The sequence below is a fragment of the Eutrigla gurnardus genome (assembly GCF_963514095.1).
Source record: "Eutrigla gurnardus genome assembly, chromosome: 16".
NCBI lineage: Eukaryota > Metazoa > Chordata > Actinopteri > Perciformes > Triglidae > Eutrigla > Eutrigla gurnardus.
This window is the reverse complement of record NC_139927.1, coordinates 16,911,154-16,928,345: the sequence shown is the minus strand read 5'-3', so window position 1 is coordinate 16,928,345 and position 17,192 is coordinate 16,911,154. Positions and strand designations below refer to the sequence as shown.

Genomic DNA, 17,192 nt, shown 5'->3' with positions numbered 1-17,192 from the left:
ATTGAGAAATGTCATCTATGGCCGTGGCAGGCTGTAAAAACCCCATCCAATCAATCAGTTGGGCAGGAGAAAATAATTGGCAGCCTGTCTGTCTGTCAATGTTTACGTCCTGATTGCACTCTGCTGATCTCGAGCACTCATTTGGGGATGCGGCTTTGAACAGAGGTCTGTATGAAGGGGGCGGGACTTTCACGGTTTGGCAATGCGTTCGAAGTCAACGTCTCTGTGGTTTTTCCATATGACCTATTCCGCCTTTGTGTGCAGACTTATTCATTGTAATACAACAAAACAAGAAAGTTTCTTTTTTATACATTCCCAATTTACTTTTGCATTTAGTTTTTACCTTTCAGCTCTAAAAGAAAACACAACTTTACATCCCAAAATAAGGAACATGATCTGCTTATAATGTTTCCACCACAGGACAGAAAACACCTGTTGACATCAGATAATACAAACTTGTCGTTTTGGAGCAGAACAGTAGACAAACGTTAAAAATGTTAATTTTCAAAAAGCACAATGAACAGTCACTTTCTAAATGGTTCTTGTTAATTGGTTTTGATGGTTTGGTCAATCCAGTTGACAAACTTGGAGACCCGAGCGTAGACGCCGGGCTTCATGGCATTGGCGCATCCCAGACCCCATGATGTCACACCCTGCAGGACGTACCTGTTCTGGGCATTACACACCAGAGGGCCGCCGCTGTCACCCTGCAGAAACAAATAATGTTATGCTTCTCAGTTCAACCGCTGCCTAAACAGTCAACAGTATTATTTCATACCTGGCAGCTGTCTGTTCCTCCCTCGATGTTTCCAGCACACATCTCGTGGTCTTTGACCCTGCCGTTCAGGTAGGATGGACGATTGCAGATCTTGTTCTCGATCACAGGGAAACCAGTTTCCTTCAGTATTCCATCACCTCCCGTCCCTGCAACACACATCCACATATGTATGCAGTTTCACAATATCGAATGCATCTTTAATTAAACTAGAATTGTTGACTCATGGTTGTATGCCTCCGCCAACCAAAAGTTTCAATTTGCATGTCCGTCCAAAATGCCATCACTCAATCATTATCCTATTTGATATTTGTGTGAAATTGTCATGGCGTATGAATTCTTGTTTTGTGAGGTCACGTCTGACCACCAAATCCTCAGCAATTCAACCTATGGAAAACCCAAAAACACAATAAAATACATAAAACCAACACATTTTTAACGTTTGCTTTGTTATTTGGCATTAACAGAGGGTAATTTTTGTCTTTTTTGTCACATTTGGCACTACACTACAAAATCATTAAATTGGCAGGAAAAAGATCAGATACCAGTCTTTGCCTTACATAATGGATTGTATTAGTCCAGGGTTTTACTTTGATTTTGGAGAAAAATACTCTCTTTCTATTTCAATTTTATTTTAAGCAATACAATATCATTCATGATGCATCCCCTTACCTTAAATCAAAGTCTCCAACAACCCTTTGAAGAAGTCAGACCAAAGTGTCCCCACTTTTAAAATCGACATCACGCTCAAAATGGTCCACACACACACACGCACACACACACACACACGCACGCACACACACACACACACACGCACGCACACACACACACACACACACACACACACGAATGACGTACTTTGACGTACCTTGAGTTTCCCCCCATCCAGTAACATAACATTCGGTTCCACTGGGGACGATGTAGTCTCTCTCTGGCAGACAAACTGGCAGGACTTTGTCATTTATTAGTGCAGGACTGCAAACACAAAACACCAGCAGTGGAAGTAAAATACTAAAAATAGAATCGTACCTATCAAGCCCCGGACCCCTCTGGCTGACTACTTTCCCTTTCACTTTTTGATGTGTAGCTTTAGATAAAAAGTCATAGCTGCAGACTCTCTCTTAAACTCCAGACACTTGTGTTTTCATAGCAGTGTAATTTATTTACCGAAAAACACACAACCAACAAAGTTGAAGATGAATTGGACTGATACTTTCCTTTTTTTTCAGTAGATAATGCAATAATAGCGTTATCATGGAGTCTTTTGGCCACGATAATCGGGCAAATCTGATATGGTGACAGCCCAATTTTAGATACTGGTTAGTCCTTCCCTCCTCTCATCTTATCGAGTAATAAAACATTTAATTGTTGGTTATTGTGTTTTGTTTATCTGAATCCCAGTAACAAGATAATGAAGTTATCAAATGAATGCAGCAGAGTAAAAAATAAAACATTTGCCCATGAACTGAGCTAGCAGAAAATGGAAATACAAAAGTACAGACATTCTATACTCAAGTATAAGTAGAGATAAATACTCTGGTAAAAGTAGAAGTACTGATTCAACTTCTTCACTCAAGAAAAAGTGAGGTGAGGCTCTGAAATGTACTCTAAGTAAAAATGATTCCTTGTTTTTTTTAATCTCTAGAAACTAAAGTAACGAGCCGTTTTGAAATGTGAGGAGTAAAAGTACAGAGACGTGTTTTAAAAATGTAGGGAGTTAAAGTAAAAAGTTGTCAGAGTGGTAGCGGGATGATCTCACTCACGTTTCCAGTTTGAGCAGCGCGATGTCGGCTCTGTTGGGTCCCATGATCAGTTTGATTATGTTCTTGTCTTGTTTTGACGGCTCGTTGGCTCGCTCTGTGTGGACACCCAGAAGCACTTTGTAGGCTGAAGGCCGACTGGACCTAAAGTTCACATTTAAAAACATACAGGTTATCCAGTGGTTGTGTTAATAAATCATTTAATGTTTAAAAAAAAAATATATATATATATATATTTATATATTTGAATCCACCCTCTGACCTCTCCAGGCAGTGTGCAGCAGTAATGACCCACTGAGGGTGAATCAGAGTCCCTCCACAGAAATGAATTCCTGTACTGGTAGAAAGAGACACAAAGAAATGTAGCGAAGTAGGACAAGAGAGAATCCCTTTTTTATCAAATATTATTTCAACATTTGAGGTTAAACTCATTGAGATGAACAATAACATGGACAATAAAATAGAGAGAAAGAAAACAACTATTCAAATATACAGTGACATAAGGTATAAGGTTTCTCTATTTCTACAACTGCAGAAAAATAGTCTGGAAAATATAATTTTCTTCATGATAAATTCTTCTTTTTAAATAATAGAACTCACAGATTCATCCTGAGGCAATTTTATAATTGTAATTGGGTTCACTGGGATGGTACATTTGGGTGCTTAATATTTGTTTGTTTGACGATGATAATAAAAGAGGGTCTATTCGAAGAAATATGGGTTTTATTTTGCAGATTAAATTCTATTTAGATTTTCCTGTGTCTGAATACCACAGTCACATTATCAAATTACTAGTTATTTTTAGCGGCAGTTTGTGCCTCCCAGGTATTTGTATACACAAATCCATTTGTCTAAAAAGCGATCCCTGAAAAAAAATGGAAGGCTAACGTTAACTACTCATATGAATTTAAGAATCCTCAACGGCTGTTCAAACTATCTGGATGGAAAGACCAGCTCCATTTCCATATGCTGAATAAAAAAAATGTTGTAAACAGTTGCTCAGGTTTTGACTGTCCAAGCCCAACACAGTCTGTTAATTATCTTGTAGTGGGAATTTTGGTCTGTGACCCCCTGGTATGCTATAATACACAAGAGGCACAAACTGCTACAAGAAATGACATCCTCTTTTAAAAACACAGAATGACTCATCATATTTTGAAAATGCCATAAGCCCCTTGGTATCAAATTGCAGTATTGCTCTACTCACTTGGTCCGGAGGCTGATCTGCCAGGGCCACGAGTGAGCTTTAGACACGCAGCCTCCCACGATCCGACCAAAACAACGCTTCGGTTTGTTGACTGGCGTCCCGCATTTCATTCCAGCTACGAATAAATTTCACATTCATCAATTCTCCCAAGAGGAGTGAAACACAAACATCAAATTATTTTGAATTGATATCAAACCGTTGCAAGTTTGCAGCAGGAAATTGTTGGTGCTTTTGGTGGCAACAAATGACAAATCAAGGGGATGACCAAAGTATGTAGGATTTATTTTCTTGAGACCATGAATAATTGCAACATAGTTAATAGCAATCCATCCAATATTTTTGAGATATTACAGTCCAACTGGTAAAAGGCCATGGGGTAGATGATATAGCTTGTCTGGAATAGCTGGAAAAAGTTGCTGGGGAGACGTCTAATATACTCTGCTAAGCCTGTGTCCCTGCAACCCGGAAGAACCGGACCCGGACCGAGTTAGGCTGAAAAAAATGGATTGATTTATGTATTCTGGACACATTTCTACCACTGTCCTGCAAACATATAGTGTTCACATACCACAGTCAGGGATCTGGCAGTAGTCCCATTTCTTGTTCCTGTCAGTAGTGTAGCACCATGGTCCGTTCACATCGCCATCTGGGTTTCTGCATTGCTGATGGTGATAAACAAGGAGAGAATCAAGTAACTTAAAAACTCAGTTTTTAACATTGAAGCTATTCTGGGGTTGATTTTGGCGGTCCCTGTGGACAAAAGCAGTAGTGTTTTCCAGCACCAGATTCCCTGTAGAAATCATCTAATTTTACAGACAGTCTGTCCTGTCTCGTCAAGGTTCTGGTCAACCCGTTCCGTCATTAGGCCCAGAAATACAGCCTGGGCCTCCAGCAGCGTCGCCTTGGTATCGTCTCCCAGCGGGGACCACCAGAGCAGCAAGGCAAAGCTCTGCTCTTTGCCAGAGGATGAGGCGTTCCTGCCGGTTGTGGACTCTCCATCATCCCACCGGAGCTCTGACTGCAGGACCAAGGTGGCAGTGAAGCTGGATCTGGGTCTGTCCACAGTGGGCTGGTTGTTGACGGCTGGAGTCTGAGCTGAAGGTGTTTCCGGTGAACCTGCATGATTTTCTCTGATTTTGCACTGAATCTGACCCATTTCTGAGCATTAGAAATAAGCAGTTAAAAGTTCACTAAATCCAGAGTTAAATGTCAGCCCTTGAAAGTCGAAATGGTTCATACAGGAACGCAAACACTCACATTGCCATCCAGTCCCTTTGTGGGGTGAGTCTGTGGTGTGAAGCTGTTGTGCTGATGAGGGCTCTGAGCACTCCAGGCCTGGCAGGTCACACCCAGAATGCTGATGGAGGTTGGACCCCGGTACGTTCCTCCATTTCCAATCTTACAGTCTAATGCAACAAATGAGAGAAAAAAGTGGGCAAAAAAAAAAGATGAAACGAGCTTTAATTCAGACAAATGTACAGTTAAATATTTCAATAGTCTACCTTTCTGCGGTGGGGTCTGGGTGGCGGTGGAGGGTCCTTGGGAATGAGGAGGTCTGGCTGTGGGTGTAGTACCCGAAGGTTTTGTGGCGCATCTCTCCAAGTTGCAGTACTCCCAGCGGACACTGGGTTCTGTAGTATAACACCATGGACTTCGGTCTCCGTCAGGGTTCCTGCACAGATTCCTCCTGAGGTCCCTGTTGAAACAGAAAACCTGGAACTTCAGGACGGCAGGAACCAATATCCTGCAAGGTTTTATGTTTTTATCGGAAAAGGAACTAATCTCTCCTCTGTTGTATACAATAATGGGGAAAACCAGCAGGGGGCAGGATTTTCCTCCAACTTTAGCAGCTATAGAGTGCTAGACTGAATCCTCAAACTCAGAAATTAGTTAGTTAGTTTTGCATTCCTGGTCTTGAAGTCAATGTTTTGCTGGTGTTTTTGAGCCTGAGATAATGTCTGTGATAAAAAAAAAACAAGCTTAAGAGATTTAAAAATTTGTTCTGCTATATAAAATACATCGTGAATACGTTTTTACGTGTCTTGAACTAGACGGTCATCAGGCTGAACACTAGTCCGCCTTTAAGTTAGCAGCTGTGACGTGAAGTCATGCAACCACCGTGCGGTTAGTTTAAAGCCTTACATTACCTTATACTCCTAGCGATGCATTTACACTTCAAAAATCATAAAAGTGGTGTTCGTTTCGTTTGTGAAGATTAGCTTGCTGAACAAAAGTATCATAAACTTGTGTTTGCCACACAACTTTTCTGTAGCACGGAAAAATCACAAGGCAATAAAAAAATAAGTCATCCCTGCAGCGCTCTATAACTAGCGACGAAGTGGAGGTTGTCTAACCAGATGTATTGTACAGTAACGATGGGCTTGCTTTGAGCAAATACCCTACAGAGTTTACAAATGTTTCTCATCTGAACAGTTTTCATAAAGTTGATAATTCACTGTAGATGAAATGTTCAGCCAGAAGGGTAAAACAAAAGGGTAAAATCCGCATTGTTAAAGATCAAATGTATTAGTAGTTGCTCTTTGATGCTCACGCTTTGGGGAAGTTCTGTGGAGTTTTTTTGTGGGTGTGAGGAGTCATCGAGCTCCAGCTCTGACATCTTTTTCCACTGATGGTCTCTGATGTCACACCACGATAACTCGTGCCGTCCCCTTCATAACAGTCTTCCTCCTCTGGGGGGATCACTGGCTCATCTGCATTAAGAGAAAGGAAATCAGACTGTTTCATTGATGCTCTCTTCCAGTGTACGTCCATCATAAAATTGTTGGAATTGGGTTAGAAATCACATTCATTTATTTCAACTAATCATAGATTTACCGTTTCTTCAATGACAGGACACTACTGAGCAGGTATATGAATGGTGGTACCTTCCAACTCAGTTTTTCTACATTTTTAAGTGAACATCATCATCGTGGATCAGCATTATACCTGGTCCGGCTGCATCACCACAGCTCGGCACCTTGCAGTACTCCCAACGAGTCCCAGAGTCAGTGGTGTAACACCAGGGCATCCTCTCATTGTCAGGGTTACGGCAGTAGTTGCTATCCAGGCCTCTGACAAGCACCAGACAGGAATAATGATGAACTCAGTTACTCAGTTTTACCCGACGATAAAAGCAGCATGCCAAAGCCCCCCCCCCCCCCCCCCCTTTCCTGTTAGGGCTCTTACTTGCAGGGGTAGTTCTCTGGTGAGCGGTTGTGTTTTTGTGGCGTCTGCACTGACCAGCTCTGGCACGTTTTGCCAGATTCCGTCATCGCAATCGTGCCTCGGTATGCTCCACCTTCACCAGTGGCACAGGTCAGCTCCGGGACGATGGTGGGAGGCTCGGATGCTGAGAACAGGAGATGAGATGGATTGGTTGTAAAGCTCACCAGAAGAAACAAGTTAAGTAACAACTGTGTTTTTTAAATTGTGTTTTATAAATTACAATGACACCGAAAAGCAAGGGTGTAAAAATAGGAATGACTTGTTACATGATTATCAATCATTAGGGGATGTTTCTGAGTTGATGCCTTGTTTGTAAGCAAAATGTGTATTTAGGTCCTCTGTGATATCATTTAAAGAATCTGTTCTACATTTAAATTTTGCGAAATAATTATATTGTAACAATATAGAAATAATAAAAGTAAAACATTTTCTTTAATACGTTGTTTTCTTTTGTTCCTAAGTTGCAGTCCTGTTAAAGTCCTGTTCCTGCAGCAGGAAGTGGTTAATGGTCTTGGCAGATTAAAGGGTGAGCGCATATTTTTATCTTCAGTTTTTAAAAGCTGCTATTATATTTGCCACGTTGCTTGTAAATGAATATATTTTCGATGTTACAGTGGTGATATGTGGGGGAACATTTTGAAATAGAAGGACTCACTGCAACGGGGTATGGAGCAGAAGTCCCATCGTTTGGACTGGCTGGTGGTGAAGCACCACGGTTTGGGGTCTCCGTCGGGGTTCCTGCAGTAGTTCTCCTCGAGAAACTTCTCTGGGAGGCTAGAAACAGCATGAATGGAATGGTAAATGTTAGGAAAAAAAGAAAAAAGGACAATGTATAAATATCCAGAATACATCTATTGAATATGATCAAACTCTGCTTGTGGCTGATCGATAGGTTGATAGGAAGTTTTGTGGTCTTACGCGCTGGGGATGTAGCCATGGTTGTGGGGTTTCTGGGAGTCCCAACGTTGGCAGGCTAAGCCGCTTTCTGTCGTGGTGATTTTGCCTCTGTAGTCTTCACCACTGCAGTGTATACACTCCTCTGTAAAGCAATGAGCACACACTCATTACACTACCTTTCTGCTGTATTGGGAACTTTTGAGGACACATTACGGTGCATACAGTGTAGGCTACTTTACACTTAAGATGAATTCGAACGCTCAAATTAAGTGGTGGGTTGTTAAATAGCTGTCAATCGGGAGAATAGGGTGCAATTTGTGATGCAACAATGGCTTGTATTGCACCTTGGCATCATTGATATAAATAAATGAATTGTACCACTGCAGCTGGATACATTGCAGTGTTCCCAACGAGTGTTGGGGTCGGTGGTGTAACACCAGGGTCCTCCGCTGTCTCCATCAGGGTTTCTGCAGAAGTTAGACTCCAGGTCTGCTCTGGGATGTTCCTCCGGTACGAAGCTGCAGCGGACACATTGAGAACGATTTTAGAAAAAGATATGATGTGATGTTCAAAGTAACATGATGTTGCCTGTATACATACTTGGGCCTGTGTGGGAATTTTGCTGTCCATTTCTGACATATCTTTCCTGTTTTTGATTTGGCCTTTGTTCCTCTGTAATCTGTTCCTACTCCATTTACACACTCCAAGAGGTATTCTACGCAAAACAAACAAAAAAAAATTACACACCAAAGGTCACTCTCAGCAATGTACAGAAAAGTATAAGAGCGAAGCACACAGAAACAAATCAAGAAGATTTTGTAAAAATTCGAAAATTAAAGTCAAAATACCGAATGAATTTGAAATGTTGAGAATGAGGTTAAGCTTTTTTTGGTGTATTTTCTTATGCAGCAAAAATGGGACTACAACCTGCATTCTATTTCTCAACAATGTGATTTTATATTGTGATGCAAAATCTAAAAAACGTCCTTTCCCCCTCCCCTCCATGGCCTTAATTCTCTTCTATAGCATCGCATGTTTGATCATTCAATAAAATCAGCCTGCTAATTCGGTGGAATGCTTATCCTCACAATCACTGTATAGTGACCTCCAAGGTACAATAATCTAAACCTTATCTCATGGATTCATTTATCAGATCATTCTTTGAGTGAATCATTTATCTCATCCCACTGAAGTGATGTCTCATCCCTGAATTTTGAGTCCAAGTAGTGTACAATGTGGGTCACCTCCTCACCGTGTTTGCAGACACAGTCCAAACATCACCGATCACGCAACATAGGCTAAACATTAACCACAATGTATTGGAGGCTACACATCATGTAGTTCTAACTGGAGCAGTCTGGAGAGTTTACAGTGTGTGTCAAAAGTCATAGGAGACAAAGAAAGGACACCATGAATAAAGTAAAACGGGTTATTAATATAACTGTTAAGAAAAAGGGACTTGCCTTTTTTTTCATATAACGCTGCGCTGCTTCGGCGCAGGATCATCTCTGTTTTAGAGTTTGCTGCTGTCGTCCGACACTCTTGGTCCTTTTCAATATACATGAAAGACCTGTGAAAACACAGCAGGTGTTAAGTCACAAATGTATGTATCCTTAATTTACTCAGGGAACCTTATTCTTTTTGATCATCTTATTTAACCCTCCTTTTATCCTTAAATTGTCTAACATCTGTTATCATTCCTGTCAATTTGATCCCAGCAATTTAAAGCTTCAGAAAATGATCATAAATCAAAATTGTTACCCAGGTTTAAGCTAGATGTACTTCATGTTTCTTTATTGACAACCTAAATAACCCATTCAATATAACATAACCCCCACTCCCACTCCTTTATACATCCAGAATATGTATGACTATCAAGAAAAAGGGAAATCACAAAAAAAAAAACTCTCTAACATACGTCTTTAAAGTGAAGAGCTGGACAATGGGAACTTTTTCCATTTGAAAGCAAACACATTTTGTAAATGCATCCAAAGATTGAAAACATAGCATCATGTTCATTTTATGTTCACCTATGTGCCCCCATTAAACTAGGAAAAGTCACTGAATATCAAGCAAAAAAAAAAATGATGTTAACCCCTTTTTTATTAGAGATGTTAAACATTGAATGGGGTCAAATTGACCCCAAGGATAACAGGAGAGTTAGGATTATATATTTTTTTCATTAAATAGGATATTCATTAAAAAAGACATGTGTCAACTCAGTGCAGTTAAAATATTTGTTTCTGAACATTTCAAGTGATTCCAGTATGTTCAAGTTGCATTTAATGAGCTTTACGTTTTAATATTTTGATGATTGTTGGGATAATGTCGTGACAAAAAACTTTCATTGCATCCCACACCAAGTGAACTTACTTGCATGTGAAGGCTGTTTCAGCGTCGCACTTGGCGGCGCACTCAGCCGCAGTGTTTGCTGAATACTGTCTTACATGCAGCGAGAGGATCCATGCTCCCTCAGTTTTGGCATAACTGTCCACCTCCGTACCCCTAACTGAAATCAGAGACAAATGTATTTATTTACTGTCAAATACACACCCCAATAATTATCATAAGTCACATCTGAGCTCAAATCTGGTGTCAAGTTCTTTTTTTTAGGTCAAAGAGCAGTATAAATAAAATATAGAATAAAACTTAAATTTGTACTTAAAAGTGTTTTTTTGTGTGTTTTTTTTTTATAAAATACGAATGTTAATTTTCCTTATGTTGAGTAATTCAACCTGCAATTCTGACATTATTAAAGTAGATGTTGCTGAGAAGGTGTTTCCCCTATTAAAGGAACGCTTCTGTGGATTTTCAACTGCTTTGGTATTGTTGCAATGTTGGTGTTTTTCGTGCAAATGTATGAATTGCATCATCTAATTTGTAACAGTGTTCCTGGGAAAACCAGTGTTGATTCAGTCGTCAATATTATGATTGTGACCTTAAACTGCCCACTCACAGGTGAGTCATAGATATCAAATACACAACATGGTTAGAAAACATTAAATGTACAGTGTTCTAGTATAGTTATTATTCTCACACTGCTACTTGGACTCTAACTTCTAGTTCAAGCATCTAGCATTATTATTTAATCTAGAAATGTGTGATTTAGAAAAGTCAGTAAGGTTCAGAGTAGGTTTCTGAGATACATGTTTATCCCATTCAGGTCTTCACTCTGCTGGAGTGCATCAATCTGAGCATTGTGGACTTTGAATTGTTTAAGAGGACTCAGTTCAAACCAGTGCAGAAGCACGGAAATGTGACATTTGGACATTTGGATGTTATTTGTCTGACTTAAGTAAAGTAAAGCAAAAACTGAATTGAGTCTACAATACAAAATTATTTAAGTGAAAAAGAACATTAATAATTCATGCAGATGCTTAAATCAATAGTCTTGTCATTTTGGGAGATCGCTTTGAGTCTTAGATGAGAGGATCAATACAATTCAAATATGGAGCTACAGTTAGTTTGAAAGCTGTAAATAGATGAAACAGCTAACTAATTAACATGATTCTTATTTGTTTAATCAATATAAAATGAAACTATTTACCCGTGTTTTCAGTTTTGATGGTAAGCAAATCTCCTAGCTGTGGCTTCAGATGTAAGATATCAATCTTCTCATTTTAGTCACATCTCTTGTTTGCAAAACTCTCAAATGGAGATTTGATATCAGGCCCAAAAGTATCTTCAGGAAATTAAAAATTTGTCTCAATTAGACCAACTGAACAATGTCAGACATGCGTTTATAAAATTTGCTAAATTATTTTTGCTATCTGGCAAAGAGGTTTATGCCATTTTCTCCATAAGGAGGTACATGTGTATATCATCTGCATAGCAATTAATGATGACTCATATTTCCTCTTTGTAGAGTCAAGTGAAGGCATATGGAAAAAATGTATAGGATCTAAAATTAAACCCTGTGATGCATCATATATAATATTTCTGTTTCCATTCAATTGTCAAGTGAATTCTAAATAAACTTTTGAAATTTCATGAAAAAAAGTGAAATAGGTGAGTTTACATCAACTGGTTTATGAATAATAAACTAAGCTATGGCTTAGTTTGGTCAGAAGTTGGGACTATAGATAATGCATGACTATAAACATAGTGGAAGAAGTAGAGTTTACAGTTGGCTTGGCCTCCTAACTTATGATGCACTTGAGACCTGTCTGCAGACGATGACAAGCATTTGTGCATTATGGGAATATTTGAGTAGATGCTGACAGCAGAAGGAGTAGATCGATCATCGATCTACTCATCATCATAAGTTAAATGTTTGCTGTGTGATAGCTTATTCGGCAAAGGCGTTTCCATAATCCTTTTATCTTTATTTAATTTTATTTATTTATTTAATTGGGCCATTTCCATACAGCTTTTTTAATGCTATACCTAAAGCACCACTTGCTAACTCCTACTGTGGGTTTTAATGAGTGCCTGCATCTGCTGTTCATAAGATGTCATAAAGCTTTAGACAGGATCAGTTCAATCACTGCATTATGTAGGAACTGCAATCTTGAGAGGTGTCGACAATTGAAAGATGGATATGTGGGTAATAATAGCACCTAATACCTGTGCACCTAATTTTAATTACATGAGACACTGTTGTCCAGTTGACAATCAATCAACCTATTAATGCAATGCCTTTGTTCTCAAAAATCCATGTAATACCATCTAAACTACACTACATTTATCTACAATCATCATGAAAATTAATTGAGACATTGATGGGCATGGTGGTTGAGCTCTGTGATCACAATTCCAAATTTAATTTGAAATAAATGTGATGGTTTCTGTTGTTCTGCTGTTGACTGTTTCAACCCTAGACTGTCAGGCCTTTACCTTGATCTCTGAGATGTGAATTACAAGAATCAGATCAACTCTTGGTCCAAATAGAAGACAGACATTTGAATTTGCGTCACTCGTTTAGATTATTGTCAATCTGCCTCTGCTTCCCAATGAGGATGCCTATAAACTGTGGTAGCAACACAGTTTTGAACACATCAAAATTGACAGCAACATGCCAAAAGTGTCCTCATACACCCTGGATTAATTGAATGATGCAAATATAGAACAGGAAGTACATATTGTAGGTACTGTCCATCTTGATTTAAAAAAATATTTGATGGTGTTCAAACGTGCAGAATCATAATATTTATAATATAATTCTCATTCAAAGATGCCAATTTATCTTACCAGTGCAGATCAGGGCTCCCAGGAGGAAAGCTAGCTTGTACAGGTCCATGACGAGGCCCTTGCACTAGCAGCTCACAGTTGATGAAGTCTCTGAGGTATCTCCTGGTATGTTATTGAACTCATTTTGGCATTGCAGGAAAATAAATAGGACAGCTCAATCACTAGTCAATCATTGGCCTGACAAGGACAGCAAAGGAGCAACAGGTCAAAACACCCTGTTTATGGGAGATTTTTGAATCTACCATCTATTTAATTCTTACCTTGTTTGCAGATGTGAAACACCGTATTTTGGCGAGCAGGGCAATATGCATCCACAGGCCACTCCAGCTAATCTATTGCTTTTCTGTAGCTACAACACATTTTAGGAGACCACTCATGAGCTTCGACCTCTTGATATCATGTGACCTTTCATTTCTTATCAACATACCATTTATTTCTTTTCATCACTTCTCTGGAATTTGCGTCCATCCTGATTCTGTGTGGCCATTTATTATAACATAACTAAATTATTTCATGTTCTTTAATTGGTACGTGTGTGCGTTTTTTGGTGAATACTACGTGATCTTACTGAAATGAGATCAATATGTATAGTTAATCTTCTGCTAAAAAGAGACCAATGTCCCCAACTGCAAACATGTGATTACAAAACAGCCTACTTTAGACATCCCAGTGTGTGTGCCGAGTAACTTTATCTTGTTTCTCTAAAAACTTTTCTTCGGGTTGTTTTCAGTCAAATTACAGTTAATGATGACAATTTTCTCTGTATATAAGCTCTTAAGGAGACTCTTTGATTAGTTTCTGCAGAAGTACTTTTTATTTTGATACTTTGATACATTTTTGCTGATAGTTAATTTACCGTTTCATTAATGCATTTTGAATGCAGGACATTAATTTATTATTGAGTATGACTACTTTTTGTTATTGCCATTTCTACTCAAGAGAAGGAGCTGGATACCTTTTTCACCAAAAAAAAAAAAGACGATTCAAAACTAGAAGGACACTCGTAGAGTGCAGACCAAGGCTGTTTCCATCAGAGGAAATAATGCACGTACAGTATCCACTCTGAATACACCCCTCCAAAATGTAATGGGTTCTTCCTTGGCCCATGATTCAGCCTTCCGCTAAGTCTCATGAAAATCGTGCCAGGAGTTTTTCTGTAATCCTGCTGACAACCAGACCGAACCAACAAACTGAACTGTAAACATAACCTCCTTGTATTGGTGGATTGACAAAGCAATCAGAGATCTAGGGTACAATCCCAGCTAGTTCATAAAATACATTGTACAAAAGTAAGTTTATCATTTCAATTAAATAAAAAATACAAAACAACAATACAAAATATCAATTCAGTCTTCAAAGGAGACTTGAATGAATGACTTCGTAATAGTCTGCAGATGGACAAACGTCTATTTCTAATCTCATCATTCGACTGAATGCGCTTCATCAGTGGTTATCACTCCCATTCTAATCCCTCAGGCCAAACTGCACCTTCCATGTTGTGAGTTGTGAGGTTTTTTGGGGGGGGGGGGGTTTCCGCAAAAGACCATAGGTCAATGACAAGATCATGGTTTGGGTTCAAATAAGAACTATGTAAAGTATGCAACAAAGTGATAGGAGTAGGACATCATCTGACTTCCTCCTTAGCTCCCATCATAATCACTACGCCCACTAGGGGTCGGCGTCATCTTCTTGTATTTGAATCAATGATCAATCACATGAATAGAAGATATGGCCTTCTGAACCTATTTGTAGATATAGCAGGCCCCTTCTAACCCATATCTATGAGGCTGCTTACCGCTGATAACACCTTTGAAATGGACTGATAAAATGGTAAATGGTCCTCATTTATATAGTGCTTTTATCCAAAGCGCTTTACAGTGTTGACTGACATTCACCCATTCATACACTTACACACCGACGGCGGAGTCAACCACGGAGGGCGACAGCCAGCTCCTCAGGAGCAATTAGGGTGAGGTCTTGCTCAGGGACAGCAGACACTCAGCTAGGAGGAGCCGGGGATTGAACCAGCAATCTTGCGGTTGCCAGCCAACCCGCTCTACCTCCTGAGCTAATGCCCCCCACTCATAACCTGGCTTTTAACTAATATTTTATTTTCTTAGCCAATTTATATTTTATTTCTTGCTATTTATTTCCTTTTATTTTAGTTATTTATTTATTTTTTTTTTTTTTTAGTTACTTTTACTGTTTACTTACTTATTTATTCTTATAGCAGGGCTGATGTGAGCTACTCTTAGTGTTTTATTTATTTAACTTTCTTAGTCCATATGTTTTTATGTAGTTTTTAGGTCGTCTTATGTTTGATGTTTTATTTATTTATTTATTTATTTTTTAATTATTTATTTATTTTTTATTGTCCCTAGCTCTTTTATGCTTTTATTCAATATCTCCAGTGTTTCCTCGGTGGGGGCTGTCTGCGCTGGGGGCTGCACTCGGCCGTGTCTGGGATGCCTCTCTCTCGTGGCAAAAATCACCTGGGCTTGGTGGGGGCCCTATGGCAGTGCTTAGCCGCGCTGCTGTGGGGCCCTCACTGGCCTGTAGCTGGGTGGGCGCCTAAGAGGAGGTGTCCTGGCCTGGGCTGTGGGCGGCCCCTGGTTCAGATGCCCTCCTGTGACAGCGTTTCCTGACCTGGCTCCTCTGTGTTCAGCCACATGTTTTTAAGATCAATCTTATTTGTATGTGTGTGTGTGTGTGTGTGTGTGTGTGTGTGTGTGTGTGTGTGTGTGTGTGTGTGTGTGTGTGTGTGTGTGTGTGTGTGTGTGTGTGTGTGTGTGAGTGTGTGTGTGTTCATGTGTGTGCATTTATATGTGCTGGGGTTGGGGCCTTGGGTGGGGTAGGGCGGGATGGGGGTTGTTTTTAAAACATGTAAAGCACTTTGTGCTACATTTTCAAATGTATGAAAAGTGCTTTAAAAATAAAGTTATTATTATTATTATTATTATAACACTTGAAGCAAACCGAAACAAAACCACAGTACGGTAACGGTAACGTTGCTGGTCGGAAAATCAAAACAATGGGCTGAAAGTGTCTAAAACATTCCGTTGAGATGAGAGGAACTGCAGGGCTGGTAATAATTCTCTCTAGCCTCATTATTGTTACTACTTTAAAAAGAAAAATGTTGTTCAATATAAAAACAGCTAGACAAGCTTACATTAAAAAGACTCAACCTATATCTCTATCACCAGTTATGCTTTGTCTTGCTCTGGAAATAAGAATGAAAAAACTCCCATATTGGTTTCCTTGAACTAAATCTGAATAAACATCAACCCATGTAATACCCAGTAATGTCATGCAGGAAGTGCCTTTGATGAGCAGCTCCTCATTGTTGCTGCATGTGAAAAGAAAGCGGGGACAAATGGATGAGCTGTTGAAGTCGATGGTGTCAAGGATGGTAAGTATAATAGAGCTATTGATGACGATATCCATAATTACAATCAACTGTTCAGTGTTGGTGGATGATTTGTGCTCAATAGGCCACAGTAATGAATGGCCATCATGCTATACAGCATGAGACGATTTAATGGGTTAGGAGGTTCAAGGGACTCGGGAGTACCTCTACAATTTCCAGTGTTACTTTTGTGAAAGAAAATATCATTTTATCTCAACATTTGTGTTGCCTTCTTCAAGGTTCAGGTACTAAAAGTCTATTTCTTCCAAATGAAAAGCATGATGAGATCCTTTAAGACAAAAAAATGTAAACATTTTAAAAGCATTAATATCCTAGTCCTTGATGGGAGATGAATGACCCATCACATAACTTTAATTAAATAAGGCCTCAAAGGATATAGTCATGCACAAGCTCAAACTTTATAATTCTTTCATTGTAAACTGCAAAATACCTTTGACCTTTACTATGACGGTCAGTGGTAGTAAATCTGTAATTTGAAAACGCGTGGTTAGTGGCACCGACGATATTCTGCAGCTTCTTTTAACGGTCCAACATCGTGTTTCTCATCTTTCCTTTATTACAAACTAACATATCCATCGCATATAATCTTGGACGTCCCTTGACAACAAAGCTCCTCCAACATTTATCATTACCTCCAGGAGGGAAGAGTTTTCAAAATAGCCTAAAGGCACTTCTGGCTATATTTTAGCGTATTATTTAGCTTGCTGTTGG

General features: G+C 39.3%; 1 protein-coding gene across 2 annotated transcripts; it reads right to left on the bottom strand.

Annotated features, from left to right (window-relative positions):
• Nucleotides 1–24: 24 nt before the first annotated feature.
• On the bottom strand, nt 25–13,180 carry plg (plasminogen). Of its 2 annotated transcripts, XM_084030025.1 has the most exons (19): nt 13,055–13,179; nt 10,238–10,373; nt 9,328–9,434; nt 8,465–8,579; nt 8,243–8,382; nt 7,886–8,006; nt 7,623–7,741; nt 6,929–7,091; nt 6,689–6,813; nt 6,294–6,453; nt 5,245–5,438; nt 5,000–5,148; nt 4,311–4,404; nt 3,743–3,857; nt 2,798–2,872; nt 2,539–2,679; nt 1,644–1,750; nt 779–924; nt 25–707 (listed from the first exon to the last, which is right to left on the bottom strand). In XM_084030025.1, the coding sequence occupies exons 1-19, from the start codon at nt 13,101–13,103 to the stop codon at nt 546–548; spliced, it is 2,418 nt and encodes an 805-aa protein (XP_083886151.1). In that variant the 5' UTR covers nt 13,104–13,179; the 3' UTR covers nt 25–545. The 2 variants fall into 2 exon arrangements, with proteins under 2 accessions (XP_083886151.1, XP_083886150.1); XM_084030024.1 differs by having other exon boundaries at nt 5,000–5,438; nt 13,055–13,180.
• Nucleotides 13,181–17,192: the final 4,012 nt, after the last annotated feature.